This window comes from Felis catus, chromosome C1, assembly GCF_018350175.1.
Source record: "Felis catus isolate Fca126 chromosome C1, F.catus_Fca126_mat1.0, whole genome shotgun sequence".
NCBI lineage: Eukaryota > Metazoa > Chordata > Mammalia > Carnivora > Felidae > Felis > Felis catus.
Window position 1 is genome coordinate 40,326,513 of NC_058375.1, and position 14,719 is coordinate 40,341,231.

The 14,719-nt window shown below is 37.5% G+C and overlaps 1 protein-coding gene across 3 annotated transcripts in view; it reads right to left on the reverse strand.

The window, feature by feature from the left end:
- FAF1 (Fas associated factor 1) overlaps window positions 1-14,719 on the reverse strand; it is a 520,342-nt gene that overhangs the window by 47,057 nt on the left and 458,566 nt on the right. For all 3 annotated transcript variants that reach the window (XM_023258678.2, XM_019836981.3, XM_019836980.3), the window contains 2 exons: window positions 9,048-9,128; window positions 7,992-8,069 (listed from right to left, as the gene is read on the reverse strand). In XM_023258678.2, the coding sequence (XP_023114446.1) occupies window positions 7,992-8,069; window positions 9,048-9,128 (159 nt within the window). The remainder of the gene's footprint in view (window positions 1-7,991; window positions 8,070-9,047; window positions 9,129-14,719) is intronic.

A 14,719-nucleotide genomic window follows, 5' to 3' on the forward strand; every position in this document is an offset into this window, starting at 1 on the left:
GTTTTGGTAAATGCATATATTTATGTAACCATCATCATCAATCAAAATAAAGAACAGTTCTATCACCCCCCCCCCAAACACAGTTCCCCCACTCCTAGTCCCTGGCAACTTCTATTTTGTCTCCAGTTTTGTCTTTTCTAGAATGTTACATAAATATAGTCATAAATATCATATAAATGGCTTTCTTCATTCAGTGTAATGCATTTGAAATTCATTCATGTTGTTGACTATATTGTAGTTCATTCTTTTATTGCTGAGTGGTATTCCATCGAATATACCAGTGTGATTACTCCTTCTTCAGTTGGTTGACACTTAGTTAACTTCCAGTTTTTGGTGACTAAAATACAGCTACTATAAACATTAACTACAGATTTTTCTGTGAACATAAATTTTACTGTTACTTGTATTTCACCTGTGTAAATACCTAGGCATCTGACTGTTGGGTCACATGGTATGTGTATCTTTATTTTATTTTAATGTTTATGTATTTTTGAGACAGAGACAGAGCATAAGCGGGGGAGGGGCAGAGAGAGAGAGAGGGAGACACAGAATCCGAAGCAGGCTCCAGGCTCTGAGCTGTCAGCACAGGGCCCAACACAGGGCTCGAACTCATGGACCATGAGATCATGACCTGAGCTGAAGTCGGAGGCTCAACCGACTGAGCCACCCAGGCACCAGGTTAAGTATCTCTTTAAATATTTTGTCCATTTATTATTGAATGTTGAAAATTCATTATGCATTCTGGACAGTAGATATATGATTTTCTTTTAGTCTGTGGCTTGTCTTTTCAACAGTGTCTTTTGAACGGTATAATTTTTTTTTTAAATTAATGTTTGCTTATTTATTTTGAGGGAGAGAGCAAGAGAGTGAGTGCAGGGTGGTGGCGGGGGTGGGGGGCAGAGAGAGAATCCCAAGCAGGCTCCACACTGTCAGCACTAAGTCCAATGAGAGGCTGGATCCCATGAACCAGGAGACCACAACCTGAGCCGCAATCAAGAGTCACATGCTTAACCAAGTGGGCCACCAAGGTGCCCTGTGATCAGCAGGGGTTCTTAATTTTGATTTGGTGTAATTTAGATACTTGTTATTTTACGGATTGTGCCTTTGGTGTCAGATCTAAGAAATCTTGGCTTAACTCAAGATCATGAGATTTTTCTCCAATGTTTTCTTTGAGGACTTTAACAGTGTTAGGTCTATGACTTGTTTTTTGTGTATGATGCAAGAAATGGACTGGGAGGTTTTTTTTTTTTATTGTTTGGTGTTTTTACATTTTTTTTGCATATGCATACTCAACTGTCACAGCATTATTTGTTGAAAAGATTATTATTTTTTTCATTGAATTGTCTTTGCACCTTTGTCAAAATCAATTGATCATATGTGTGAATCTATTTCTGGACTATTCTGTTTCACTGAACTGTGGGTCTATCCTTCTGCCAGTTCCCACAATGTCTTGAATATGCTGTCTTGAACTCTGGTAGAGTCAATCTTCCAACTTTGTTCTTCTTTTTCAAAATTGTTTTGGCTTTTCCAGTTCGATTGCCTTTTCATAGAAATTTTAGAATCACTTCATCAATTTCTTTTTTAAAAATCCTGCATACGCTTAGAATCACTGTAAAGATTTAACTTGTATTTTGAAATATGAAGCCATCTGGGTCTTGAAGTGACATGATGTACCAATTGTGTTTAAAAGGACTTATTAAAAGACATATAGGGAAGGCAAAAATGGAGGCATCAAGTCAAGTTGGAAGGTTACTAAAGTAACCCAGGTAACAGATAATGGTGGCTTGCATGAGAATGGTAGTGGTGGTATAGGTACGTAGCATTGGAGTTGTGCATATATTTTGAAGGTAAAGCCAAAAGGATTTGCTCATTAAATATGGCATGAAAGAGACAAGTCAAGGATAATTCTAAGGCTTTTGGTTCAAACAACTAGAAGATTTTCCACTTATTAAGATAGGGAAGACTGCAGGAGGAGTAAGTTTGGGTGGGGAGGATAAGATCAGTTGTTCCACTTAAGATATATTAAGTTTGTGATGTTATTAGACATCTATGTGGAGATGATGGGCTAGTAATTAGATATTCAAGTCTGGAGTTCAGGGAAAGGGAGGACCTGGAGATTTAAATTTGGATGCCAAGTGTACAGACAGTATTTAAAGTCATGATACTGATGTGATCAAAGGAACAGAACGGATCCTATATGAGAACAATTGGTCTGACCCAATTCTGCAACCATTCTCTGTTCTGGCAACCAATCATCCATCTAGAGAGTATCGATTGCTTATAACAAATATAGTCTTACTGCTGGATAAAGTAAATCGAGGCAAACAGTCATGACCAAAATTGAGATATATGAATTTTGGGCTGCTTTTGGGATATGAGGAACAGTCTGTAGGTTGGTAATTGGATACTGTGAAACTAGAATTTCTAGTCTATTTTAATGGTTCATGAAGACAATGGCAGAATACTTCAAATTGAAACTAATAAATTGTGGTCTCTATAGTTATAATAAGGTGAATTCATGTATTGGCACCTACCTTATTAAGTTGTTAACAGAGATTCAATAAGATCATGTCTGTAAAGTGCTAAGCACAGGGTTTAGCACTTATTAATTGCTTAATAGCTACTGATGATGATGATAGTAGGGATGATTACCTTTGTGGCTCATGTAGTGGTGTTATTTTTGTGGGACAAGAAGCAACTTACATAAGATAAAAATACAAATTATAAGGAACAGTTTGACTTTAATAGTCTACTCATGTTCCCACTTTCATTCTTCCAATGTAGTATAACAGGTAGCAAGTATACCAGTAGGAGCTCTGGTTCTGCTTTTACCAGGCAAATGTTTGCTAAGAATTTTAAAATAGGCTTTTTAGGGGTGTCTGGGAGGCTCAGTTGGTTGAGCATCTGACTCTTGATCAGCTCAGGTCATGATCTCATGGTTCATGGGATCGAGCCCTGTGTTGGGATCTGTGCTGAGTGTGGAGCCTGCCTAAGATTCTCATTCTCTCTTACCCCCCACCCTGCCCCTCTCCCCTGCTCATGATCTCTCTTTCTGAAATACAAATAAATAAGTAGATAAAATGGGCTTTTAAATCCTGCTATGATCTGATTTCTTCATCTGTAAGATGGTAATGATACTCAAGTGAGTTTTGTAGGATGGTTATAAAGAGCAGATCAGAAAACTAAAGGGAAGTACCAAGGCTTCTAATTCCATGTTCTTCTGTTCTCTCATTTAATGGTCTTTTAAGATTAGAGTAGGCACCAAGATGTAAAAGAAAACAACTTTGGGGGAGCCTGGCTGACTCAGTCAGCAGAGCATGAAACTCCTGATCTTAGAGTTGTGAGTTCAAACTCCACGTTGGGTACAGAGATTACTTAAATAAACTCAAAAACAAAACAAAACAAAACAAAACAAAACAAAACAAAACAAAACAAAAAAACCCACCAAAACCAGAAAACAACTTTGGGGAGATAGGCAAAACTTAACCAGCAGCAAAAGGGAATAGCTTTGTGCCTATTCTCTCTCACCCATGATTCTCCAAAACTTGGCTCTTTTAACCTTATCTAATTATTAGACAGTGTTCTAAATTTGTCCATTTACTGTTCCCTGAAGAAGCCCTGTGTCTTTCTCTCTTTACTCATATTACCTAGCCCATGCCCTACCCTTTCCCATACATTCACCATCCACCTATTCATGACTCCATCCAAAAAGCTCCTCCACTTCATCTTTAACCATAAAGCCATGTTCCCTCTGTGAAATCTTTTTTATTGCTTTCCTAGTCAGAAATCATCCTCTTCTAAATATTTTTAATACTCTGTGCTATTTTAATGATTTTTATAATGTATAGTATCTTTTCCTATAATTATTTTGTATTCATCTACCCTCCTGTATTAGTGAGCTCCCTGAGGGCAGGGGTTAGGTCTCATACATGCCGCAGCACCCGATTTAGTGATTTGCACAAAGGAGATTAACAAATATTTGCTGAATACTGACTGATTAAAAGACCTGAGAGTCAAAAATCTTAGCTGAAACCTTTTCTACTAACCAAAAACTTGGTGGCAAAATTCAATATTTAGAAAAGATTTCTTAAAGAATATGTAGTCCATACATTTCTCTAGTAACTATAAAATCTGTCCTTTAAGCTGGACCACCAAAAAACATATTATTTGGGTCCTGCAGAGATGCTCTTAGTAAACTGTGCTTTGGCCTTATGCTTTCAAATTATATAAAGCTGTAAGAAGCTGTTATATAGGACTTGCTTTTGCTATTATAGCTGTAGCTATAGTATTCACCATATTGCAGTTCCCCCCTTCCCCCCCCCCCCCTTTTTTTTTTTTGAGAGAGAGAGACAGGGTATAAGCAAGTGAGTGGCAGAGGGGGAGAGAGGGACAGAAAGAGAGAGGGAGAGAAAAGCAGAGCTTATCCGAAGTGGGGCTTGTGTTTACCCGAAGTGGGGCTCGTGCTCACCTGATGCAGGACTTGAGCTCACCCAATGCAGGGCTCGAGCTCACCCAAAGTGGGGCTTGAGATCACCCAAAATGAGGTTGGAGCTCACCTGAAGCAGGACTGGAGCTCACCCGATGTGGGACTTGAACCATGAATGGTGAGATCATGACCTGAGCCGGTCAGATGCTTAATGACTGAACCACCCAGGTGCCCCTCTTCTTTTTTTTTTTAAACATTTTTTTAAGTTTATTTATTTTTGAGGTGGGGGGAGGGGCAGGGAGAGATGGGGAGAGAATCCGAAGCAGGCTCTGTGCTATCAGCACACAGCCAAATGTGGGGCTCAATCCCACGAACCGTGAGACCATGACCTGAGCCCAAATCAAGAGTTGGATGCTTAACTGACAGAGCCACCCAGGTGTCCCTGCACAGTTTCCTCTTGAAGGAAATCATAAGAAGCATTGCTCTAAGGTCTTAGTGCTTGAAAAATCTGGGCATCTTTTGATAAACTGGTCTTTATCTGATGTAATAGATTAAGTGAAACTTGTAAACAATCATTTTAGCCCAAGAAAAGCACCGAACAAATTTTGTGGTTTAACCTGAGCAGGTGGGTATGCTGGATTGTCTGTTGTCAAAATGTTAATCTTACTTTTGGCTTTATTTTCCTTTGTCCTGATTATTGTATCTTTTCTTTCTTCCTTAATCCATTTGAATTGCACATATTTATGTAAAATACTTGAAACTCATTTTGGAAGGAACACGTAAAATATATAAATTGGTAAAATATGGGAGGTTTTTTTTGTCCTTTGAGAATAGCTTTAGAGCCTTTCTCCTTATCATGGTCAAAGACCAGATAAGAATGTCTTCCTAGATTTTGCTGATTTCACTACAACAGTTACCACACAGCAAAATGAGACCAACTACTAAGGAATTTCACTGTAACCAAGGTGATTTGACTATTTAATACTTCATCTTTCCAAAAGATTTTGAAATACTAGAGATAATTAAAATAATAAAACCATTCTTGTTTCTCAATACAATTATACAGGTTAGGATTTCTGGTTAGAAGGAGAGGCAGTATTACTGTAAAAAGTCAGGTGACTGGGCTTCTAGTCCAGATTATGTGTCCAACCAGTTTGGTGACCATAGGGAAACTGTATAATCTTCCTGGGTCTCAGTTTCTTTAGAGGTTGCACAATAAAACCACCTTTCCCAAGGAGTTGTTTGCTGTACATGAGTGTGCTGAAATACGTTAATTGGTGCTCCACGAAAAAAAAGGGTCAAATAAATTTGGATAAGACTTAAGTAAATTAAGATACACAGAAGATAAAGAGTTCCTTAATGGTGGGGTTTATAAGAGCCTTTAACTGTGACTCTCTGGGGGAGGGTGGGTAAAGTATGGAGTATTACCTGAACTTGTGTTTTTTGGGAGTACACTCATGGATAAGTGCAATAATGACTAGTTGCAAAATAGAGTGTTCCACCCTCTCACATACTTGTAGCCAGAACATAGATATTGAAGTATGTAAAGGATGTTTATGGGGTCTTCTGTGAGAGGACAGGCTTTATCTACATTGGGAGAGAGAACAGATTTTAGCGTGGGGTAAATAAGATAAATCATCAGAAGAAAGTACATGTACTACTAAGCTCTAGATCCAGAACATGTGGTTGTGTACACCTGACCTTTAGCAAGTATATGGTTTTAAGATATACTATTGTGACAGTGTGTGCACTGTGAAAGAGCATCAAAAATGAGAGTCCTAAATTTTCAAACTATGTTTCTTGAAATAGCCTAAAAGCATAGTGACAAATCTGTTTCTTAACTTCTGTGAAACATTGCAAACATGATTCCTATAGACACATGCAATGATGTATGACTTTGTATTGGAATGAAGTAAGTGAAACATCATGAGCTTTGGAGTCATAAAGACTCGGTGAGAATCTCAGCTATATTTCAATTTCTTTTTTTTTTAATGCACGAACAGGAAAGGGGCAGAGAGAGAGAGGGAGAGAGAGAATCCCAAGCAGGCTTTGCTCTGTCAGCACAGAGCCTGGTGCAGGGCTTGAACTTCTGAACCGTGAGATCATGACCTAAGCTGAAATCAAGAGTCAGACGTTTAACTGACTGAGCCACCCAGGCATTGCAGCTTTTCCATTTCTTTGTGTGACTTCTCAAAGAGCTTTAGTTTTCTCATTTGTAAAGAAAAATCTCTAAGCTTGTAGCTTATTTTAATGGTCAATGAGTAAGCATATGTAAGGCCACTAGAAAAGTATCTGATACACGGAAGATGCTCAATAAATCTACCTTCCATTATTGAGAGTTTTCAGTGTACAGAGACTAGGGTTTGGCAGATATCGTATTTTGCATGTATGTGATAGGCACTCAATGTGTTTGAATATGAATAAACTTTGATTTCCAAATCTTAAAAGATTACACATCTTTTAAGACGTGGCTTGAATATCACTTCTTCTATAGTGTAGTCTGATTCTCAAAGCTGTGAAAGATTTTACTTTGCTAATGAACTCTCTAAGTATACTTCTATGTTATTTAGCATGGTTTTCCCTTGATTTGCTGTTCCTTGTAGACATGTCATATCTTCCCTACCAGATGCAATTTCTTGTAGAAACTGTTTTATTATCTTTTGTTTCTCTTTCAGTGCTTAGCATAATTCTTGTTCAAAAAACATTTATTGAATAAGTATGAAGTGACATCCTCTGACCAGGAACGATGACTAATGGAGTTTTCCTTAGCCCAAGTTAGAGCCTTCCAGGCCTTTCCATCACTTGTTAGATGACTTCTTTTTATAAGTAAATCTTGCTGTTAATCCCATGTCTAGAAAAAGTTTCAAAAGTCCTTCTTTGTGAACCCATCCTAGGAAATCATTTGATATCCCTTCCTTCTCTTTGTTCCCACTGCACTGTAGGCACATCTCTATTATAGCTTTTACATATAGTTTTGTAATTCTATTTTTACAAGACTATGAGCTCCTGGTGGGGATGACCCATGTCTCTATCCCTAGTACTGATCAGATTTTGGGCATGTACTAAGTATTCAAAAAATATTTGCAAGATGAGTAAGTGAAAAATTCTCTATATTGTTATGAATATGACAGGAACTTGGGAAGAGGGGAATAAGCCATGCTAAATGGATTTCCCATATTTAGGGGCCCAATGAAGATATCACAGAAGTAACTCACAGTGTCTTTTGGTGGGGAAAGTGAAGGCTGGGAAGGGGGCTGAAAATACAGTTTTGTATTCTTGGGGTGAGACAATATCCAGGAAGGATGGGAGCATTTGTCATGTAAAAAAAGGAAAAGGAATTTCTTGAAAAGAATAGAAAAGCATGAAACTAGTATAAGGTCAAGTTTTCTAAGAGTTCCATACAATAGAGCAGGAATGATTCTTTCAAGGAAAGGTTAGGTCTTCCATACTGAAATGGGTCTGGGGAAAGTGGAAAGACGTTATAAGAAATATTAATATCTTCAATATCAAATGCAGTGAAAATAAACCTAGCTTTTGAATAACTTTACTTGAAATTATCCCCTACCTCACGTTCCTCTTCTTGTTCTTTGCGAATCTGCTCCAAACGAAACTGTTCTGCCATCTCTCTCTCATGAGCTTCCCTCTGTCAATAAAAGAGAAAGGGAGCCAGCACTCAATAAACACTGGTTTACTTAAAAAGGCAGGGGATGGAGGGGGAAGAGAGCTCACGCCCAGCACCATCATAATAGAAATGTTTCTCTCTGGAACAAGGGTGGAAATGGAAGGAACAATAAAGTATAGCTCTCTGATCATGTTGAGTACCCATATAAACACCTGTTCAGCTCTGGGAGTGTGGCATTCAAGATTCTTCGGAAGACCTTTCTCTGGTCTTCTTTTCTGGTCTTTTCTGCTATCTCTCCTATACCCAAATATCAGGCTCTATCTGCATTAACTTCTATCACGCACCCATGCTTTCTGGCTCCTTGCTGCTAGCATATACCACCTCTTGTCTCCTACCCTTTTTCTCTATTCAGTTCACATTTTTAACCCCTTCCATGAAACTCTTCCACTTATTAGCTCTCTAAAAAAAGCTAGAAAAAAACTTTCCACTGAAACTCTTGTTCCCTAATCTCTCACAGAACTCAGTGCTTCCCTTATGACTTTTATGATCCTTGCCTAAGTATTATAGCTAACTATGTTCTTGAGTTAATCTATTCTACACCACATTGTGAGTCTTTTGAGGGTAGAAATTGTGGCTTATTTTCTTTTCCCTCCTTCAATACTCAGTACAGAAGCAGGTACTCAAGAAGTATTAAATAAATCAGTGGTTTAAACATTGCTGAGTTTTTACTACAGACTGGTTAAAAAACAAGTAAAATAAATATTAGGCCTATTTTTGTTTTCATTTCTCATGAGTGTTAAAAAACTTTGTGTTGTCAAAATGAATCATGCTTCAAAAGCCACGGTTAGAATTATATTCTGTTAACTGAATCTAGCTTTCTCCATTGCAAATCTAACATTCTTATGGATTAAGATGATAAAAGGGCTGGCACTTAAATCAATAATAAAAGACTATTTAGGATTGAATTCTTTGTCTCAGAAGCCCCTTGACCAAACCTACCTTGGCTCTGTCAGCCTCAAGTGAAAGGCGATAGGCCTCATCTTGCTCTCTTTTCACATTTTCTCTGGCTTCACGTTCATCCTTAAAAGAAAGGAAAAGATTCAAATGTCTTTTACCATATTACTTTTTTTTATAGAAGAAAACAAGGATGATCATCTTGTCTTAGTCCTGTGTAAATTTATTAGAATTAAATAAGGCGTTTTAAAGTGTATAGGATAGAAATAAGCAAACAAGAAGAATAGCACAGTAGATGGTGAAATAAGAATGTTTAGGCCTAGCTCTACCACTTATAAACTGTGTGACCTTGAGCAAGTTATTTAACCTCTCTGGATCTCAGTTTCTTCAATTATAAAATAGAAATAGCATTTGTTTCATAGGGTTGTTGCGAGACTCAAATATAATAACATATAAACGGTCTTGCAAAGCACTTGACATTTCATTTTCACAATGATTAGTTCCCTTCCCCTTTTCTCCTGACTTTTTAAAGATAAACTTGGCGTTGTCACCACTGAGGCTAAGGACTGGGAGAGAGTAAAGGACTAGAAAGTAATCCTCTGGTCAGCATGAGAAGAAGCTGAAAGCAAAATACCCTGGTTAACCACAGTCCACACTACACCACTAAAGCTTGGTTATCGAACTCAGTGCTTCCAACAACATTCACACTCATCAAGTGTGGATGACTTAAGCAGTTATCCAAGTTGAAGATCCTTTAAAACATTTTTAGCTTCTGAAGTGATTGTGCATCTGCCTACATTTAAATTACTTCATATGAAATTAAAAGTTAATTCAACTACCAGAATTTCTACATGTACTTAAATTTAATAAATACCCACACCTGTTGACATTAGAATATAGGTTCCCTTTTTGGCCATTTTGTGTCATAGCTGAATGAATCATATAAAGTCACCAATATCTGAATGTTTTTGACCTCTAAAAATGGAAATCTCATATGGTTGAACTTAATACTTTCTAATGTTTTGTCTTCCCAATTCAATATATACTTAGGTGCTCTCACTGATACCCGTTTAACACTGGCCTTCTCTCTGAAGCCTCAATCTCCTTTTAGTTTCAATGATTCAGCTAATTCCAAAATCTCTGATATAAATAGTAACATTTCACTGACTCCCAATCTTTTAAATAAAAAATTTGAAATAATTATAAGTTGCTGGCTAAAGCTAATTGCTATACTATCTATGATGAAAGGGTATGCTAGGTGATTTATATCAGGAACAATATTTAACCTGAGAGATTGCTCAGGCTGTGAAGCATTCAGGGACAATTTACATGTCATATAATATTACACATGAGTAAAAATGGGTTTTAAACACTTCCACTTGGAGACTTGTACTAAGCAATTAGTATTCATATTTTAGAGAAACAGCATACATCTTTAAATATATTTTCACTAATTCCAGCTGGGTACTTCCCACTTTGGTATATATACTAGGTTTTACTACGACCAGATACAATCAGCCTGATAATTATATTTTGCGCATTTCTGTTTATATTAGCATTTCCCTAATTCATTACTCTGTGAACTCCTCCTCCACTCCATATCCAAGTTTGTACACAGTGGCCACTTAATAGTTCATTTAGCCAAGGCTGATCTATATTTGATATATAATGTCTTTATTTTATAAGTCACTGAGGAGAGGTAATGGGAAGATTAGCAGATCTGTATTCAAATCCAATCCTGGCCAGTAGCAAGCTATGTGTTTTTGCTTCTGTCTCTCTTTCCCGTTATTTATTATATTAAAAGATTGAATTTCTAAGGCTTTTATGCCTCTGTGGACAAGTCTACCTTTCAGAAATCCCCAATATACTTAATATAACCTATGGGAGTAACTTATCTTTCTATATTTCAAATGGGGAAATACTTGAGATGTTTAAATTTTTAATTTTACATTACTTTCTTGATCCCACTCCTCTAGTTTAGGTTTCTCTTGTAACATTCTGCACTGTCCCTTTAAAACCTTTATCACAATGACAATTAATTATCATATAATCATTTCCTTAATGTGAGATCCCCCCATGGCACTGTAAGCATCATAAAGGCAGGGTCCTTATCTATATTACACACCTCTATATTCCAAGTGTTTCACACATTGTGTAGTTTTTGGGAGGTGTTTAATAAGCATCTGTTGAATAAATAAACTGTCTTTCCAGGCACAAAATATTTATTGTCTGCAGTAAAAATTAAGGAGGAAGAGAATAGCTTAACAAAAATGCAACCCTACCTGACTCAATGAAATCAACTGGCTGGGCAGAAATGACCTATTATGACACTATGTACAGACAACAAAGGGACCTTCTAAAAGCTACCACAGCTGGAAGCCCTTTGAGCACAAATATAGTTGGTAATAAAAGCATTCTAAGTAAACAGCTCTGTTTTAAAACAGACTGTTGCAGATATGAAAGGCCATTAAATATAGGGATCTCTGCCACAAAATGTGGCACCTGTTATGAGAGGACTTCCTGCACCAGCTAACTTGCTTCCTTCTCTTCCCTGTACCCTCCTTTTCATATTAGGTATCACATCAGCACTGAGGATGCAGATGCAGGCCATAGTTTAATAGGGGAAGACACAGATAATCTTGCTTGCTTGGATCACCTTCATCATTTTTTGTGAAGAGTTCGGTGTTCAAGTTTTGCATTATTTTACTTTTATTCCTTAAATAATGTCACTCTCTTTCTACCTGGAATAGTTCTGCTCCATTAGCTCTATCATTAAAAATCCTACCAGCTTTTTATAGAAATATAAGAGGGCGCCTGGGTGGCTCAGCTGGTTAAGTGTCTGACTTCAGCTCAGATCATGATCTTACGGTTTGTGAGTTTGAGCCCCGCATCAGGCTCTGTGCTGACAGCTCAGAGCCTGCAACCTGCTTTGGATCCTGTGTTTCCCTTTCTCTCTGTGCCCCCTCCCCTGCTTGTGCTCTGTCTCTCTCTGTTTCTTTAAAATGAATAAACATTAAAAAAATTACCAAAAAAAAAAAAAAAAAAAGAAATATAAGAGAACAACATGTACAAAAGAGCCACTATATAGATGGAGAAACTAAAATCACATGAGGATAGAGGATTCATACAAGACTACCCATTAAGTCAGTGGCAGAACTTAGACTTGAATCCAGGTCTCCTGACAGCTTCTTCTCTCCTGTCTGCTACAAACCAATGCTCTTTTCCTTGCTCACAGCCCTCCTGGACTATCAGACCGAAAGGCCAGATCAGGCATGTGGCTCAGCATGAATTTTTCTAAACTTATCATGGTCAGAACTTCTTACGTGTTTGGTAGTTGCTTGTGAATAGCTATCATTTCTTCTTTTCTGTCTTATGGATCTTACACTTGCTTCTCTAACTGCCCTGTTCACTATCATCTCCAATTTGGAGGTTTAAAGAACACTGCTTAGGCATCTCCCCCCATATTATTCTATACGATTAGATTTTTTAAAGGAAAATTCCAGGTGTGTTTAACATTTCATGCACTAATTTGTTCTCATATCTATACAGGCGCCTCCTGGAACTTCTCCTCTACCCTACAAATATAGTCCTTGCGGAGACTCCCTGTGCTAAATCTGAGTGGGCACATTGCACAAAGTGACGAGAAATACATGTATATTGTGTGGAAGTAGAACAGCTGGTTCAGTAACTGGTTTCAGGTGCTGCTTGGGCTAGAGCTTGGGCTACTGGGTATTAAAATACTCTTTATCACACCAAAATGTGAAGTGGGATTGCTCAGAACTAAGTGATAGCCTCCACTGAAGCCTTTCATCTATAGCATACTTGTCAGTGCTCTCATACTGCTTTGTGCTACACTCATTTGTATGTTTTTTTACTGTTTCCTACCTCAGCTGTTAAGCTCCCAGAGGGAAAAGACTCCATTTGATATGTCTTTGTATTTCCTATGGCATCTAGCATACTATCTTACATATGGCAAGCATTAAATACACATTTGTTAGATGAATGAATGGAATTACCAGTGCTCAAACAGTTATACACCTCAAGTTCTGGAGTCTCTAAGTATTCTTCAAACTAGTAATTTTTATTTACATGTATTTTTTTTATTCTGAGTAATAGGGTGACTTGTTAAGAAGTACAAGAGTTAGAATTTAAACCTATGTTTAAAAGATTTAAAAACCTTTCTCACCCCAAAGCCTTTGTTTTTTTCCCACTGTGTCAAACTAGGTGGCTTGGTATAGTTCTCTGAGACAGTAGCCATTGAGTCAGACTTTCCTATAAACCATTAAAAATAATGAAAACATTCTGAGCTGTCAAATGGTTCCTAAATGAGCTACTTAACCCGAAATGGAATTTAGATGTAACTTGTTACTCCTCTGTAGTGTTTAAAATTGGTAATCATCAGTTAATACCCAAAGGCTAATGCAAAGTTCTGAATTATCAAATTGAAGTAGGCTATAGTGGTTAGGCTTGTTTCAAATACTTACCAAATACATACACAAATATGTACATACATATATGGTATTTATCTCTTCTTCTGAATGCCCAGGTCAGAACATATACCTTGCTCTTTGCTCTGTTGAGTAAAACCTTGTAAACAGGGAGATGGCTCTGGTATGTATCCCTGAAGAGATATGGACCAAGATACCTTGAAATTCTCTCAATATAAATACTTAAAGACGATAGAGAAAATGTAACAAAATTTTTAAAAAGTATTACTCAGCATGTGAGAAAGAAAGAAACAAAGAAAGAGAAATACCTGGGTACCAGAAATAAAAAACTGAAAAATTAGAGCCGTCAATGATGAGGTAGCATGGAACCTGATAAGTTAGATTATCCATTTTGGTAACTAGAGTCCCGGAAGATTTTATTTTGGACCCAAGTGAGGTAGGGAAATGGAAAGTCATCTATGGGATAACTTTTGGCAGTATGGTGTAAGTATAATTTGAGTCTGGGAGTAGGGTGCAGGGGTGGGGGGAGAAAGCTTATTTTAGGAAATGATGGCCAAAAGTTTTCTGAATTTGATAAAGACTATAAAGCCACAGATCCAAGAATCTACATGAAAACACAAAGAAAGCTACACCCAGGCACATCATAACCAAATTGCACAAAATTAATAATAAAAAGAAAAATCTTAAAAGAAATCAAAGACATAATATGTATTGGGGAACAAATTAAGAATGAAAGCAGTTGTCTCAGAAACAGTGCAAGTGATAAGATAGTGAAGCAACATCTTTTATTTTTTTTTTTTTAATTTTTTTTCAACGTTTATTTATTTTTGGGACAGAGAGAGACAGAGCATGAACAGGGGAGGGGCAGAGGGAGAGGGAGACACAGAATCGGAAACAGGCTCCAGGTTCTGAGCCATCAGCCCAGAGCCTGACGCGGGGCTCGAACTCACGGACCGCAAGATCGTGACCTGGCTGAAGTCGGGACGCTTAACCGACTGCGCCACCCAGGCGCCCCAAAGCAACATCTTTTAAAGCACTGAAAGAAAACAACATGTCAACCAAAAGTTTTATCAAAGGTAAAATTACCTTTCAATTGGAGATGAAATAAAGACTTTTTCAGATATACAAAGGGTGAAAGAATTAATCACCAGCATGTGTATCGAGGAAAAGCTAAAGGAAGTCCTTTAGGGAGAAGTACCCACCGTACCAACCAGATGGAAATCTGGATCTACACAAAGGAGAACTGGAAATGGGAGTTCCGTGGGTAAA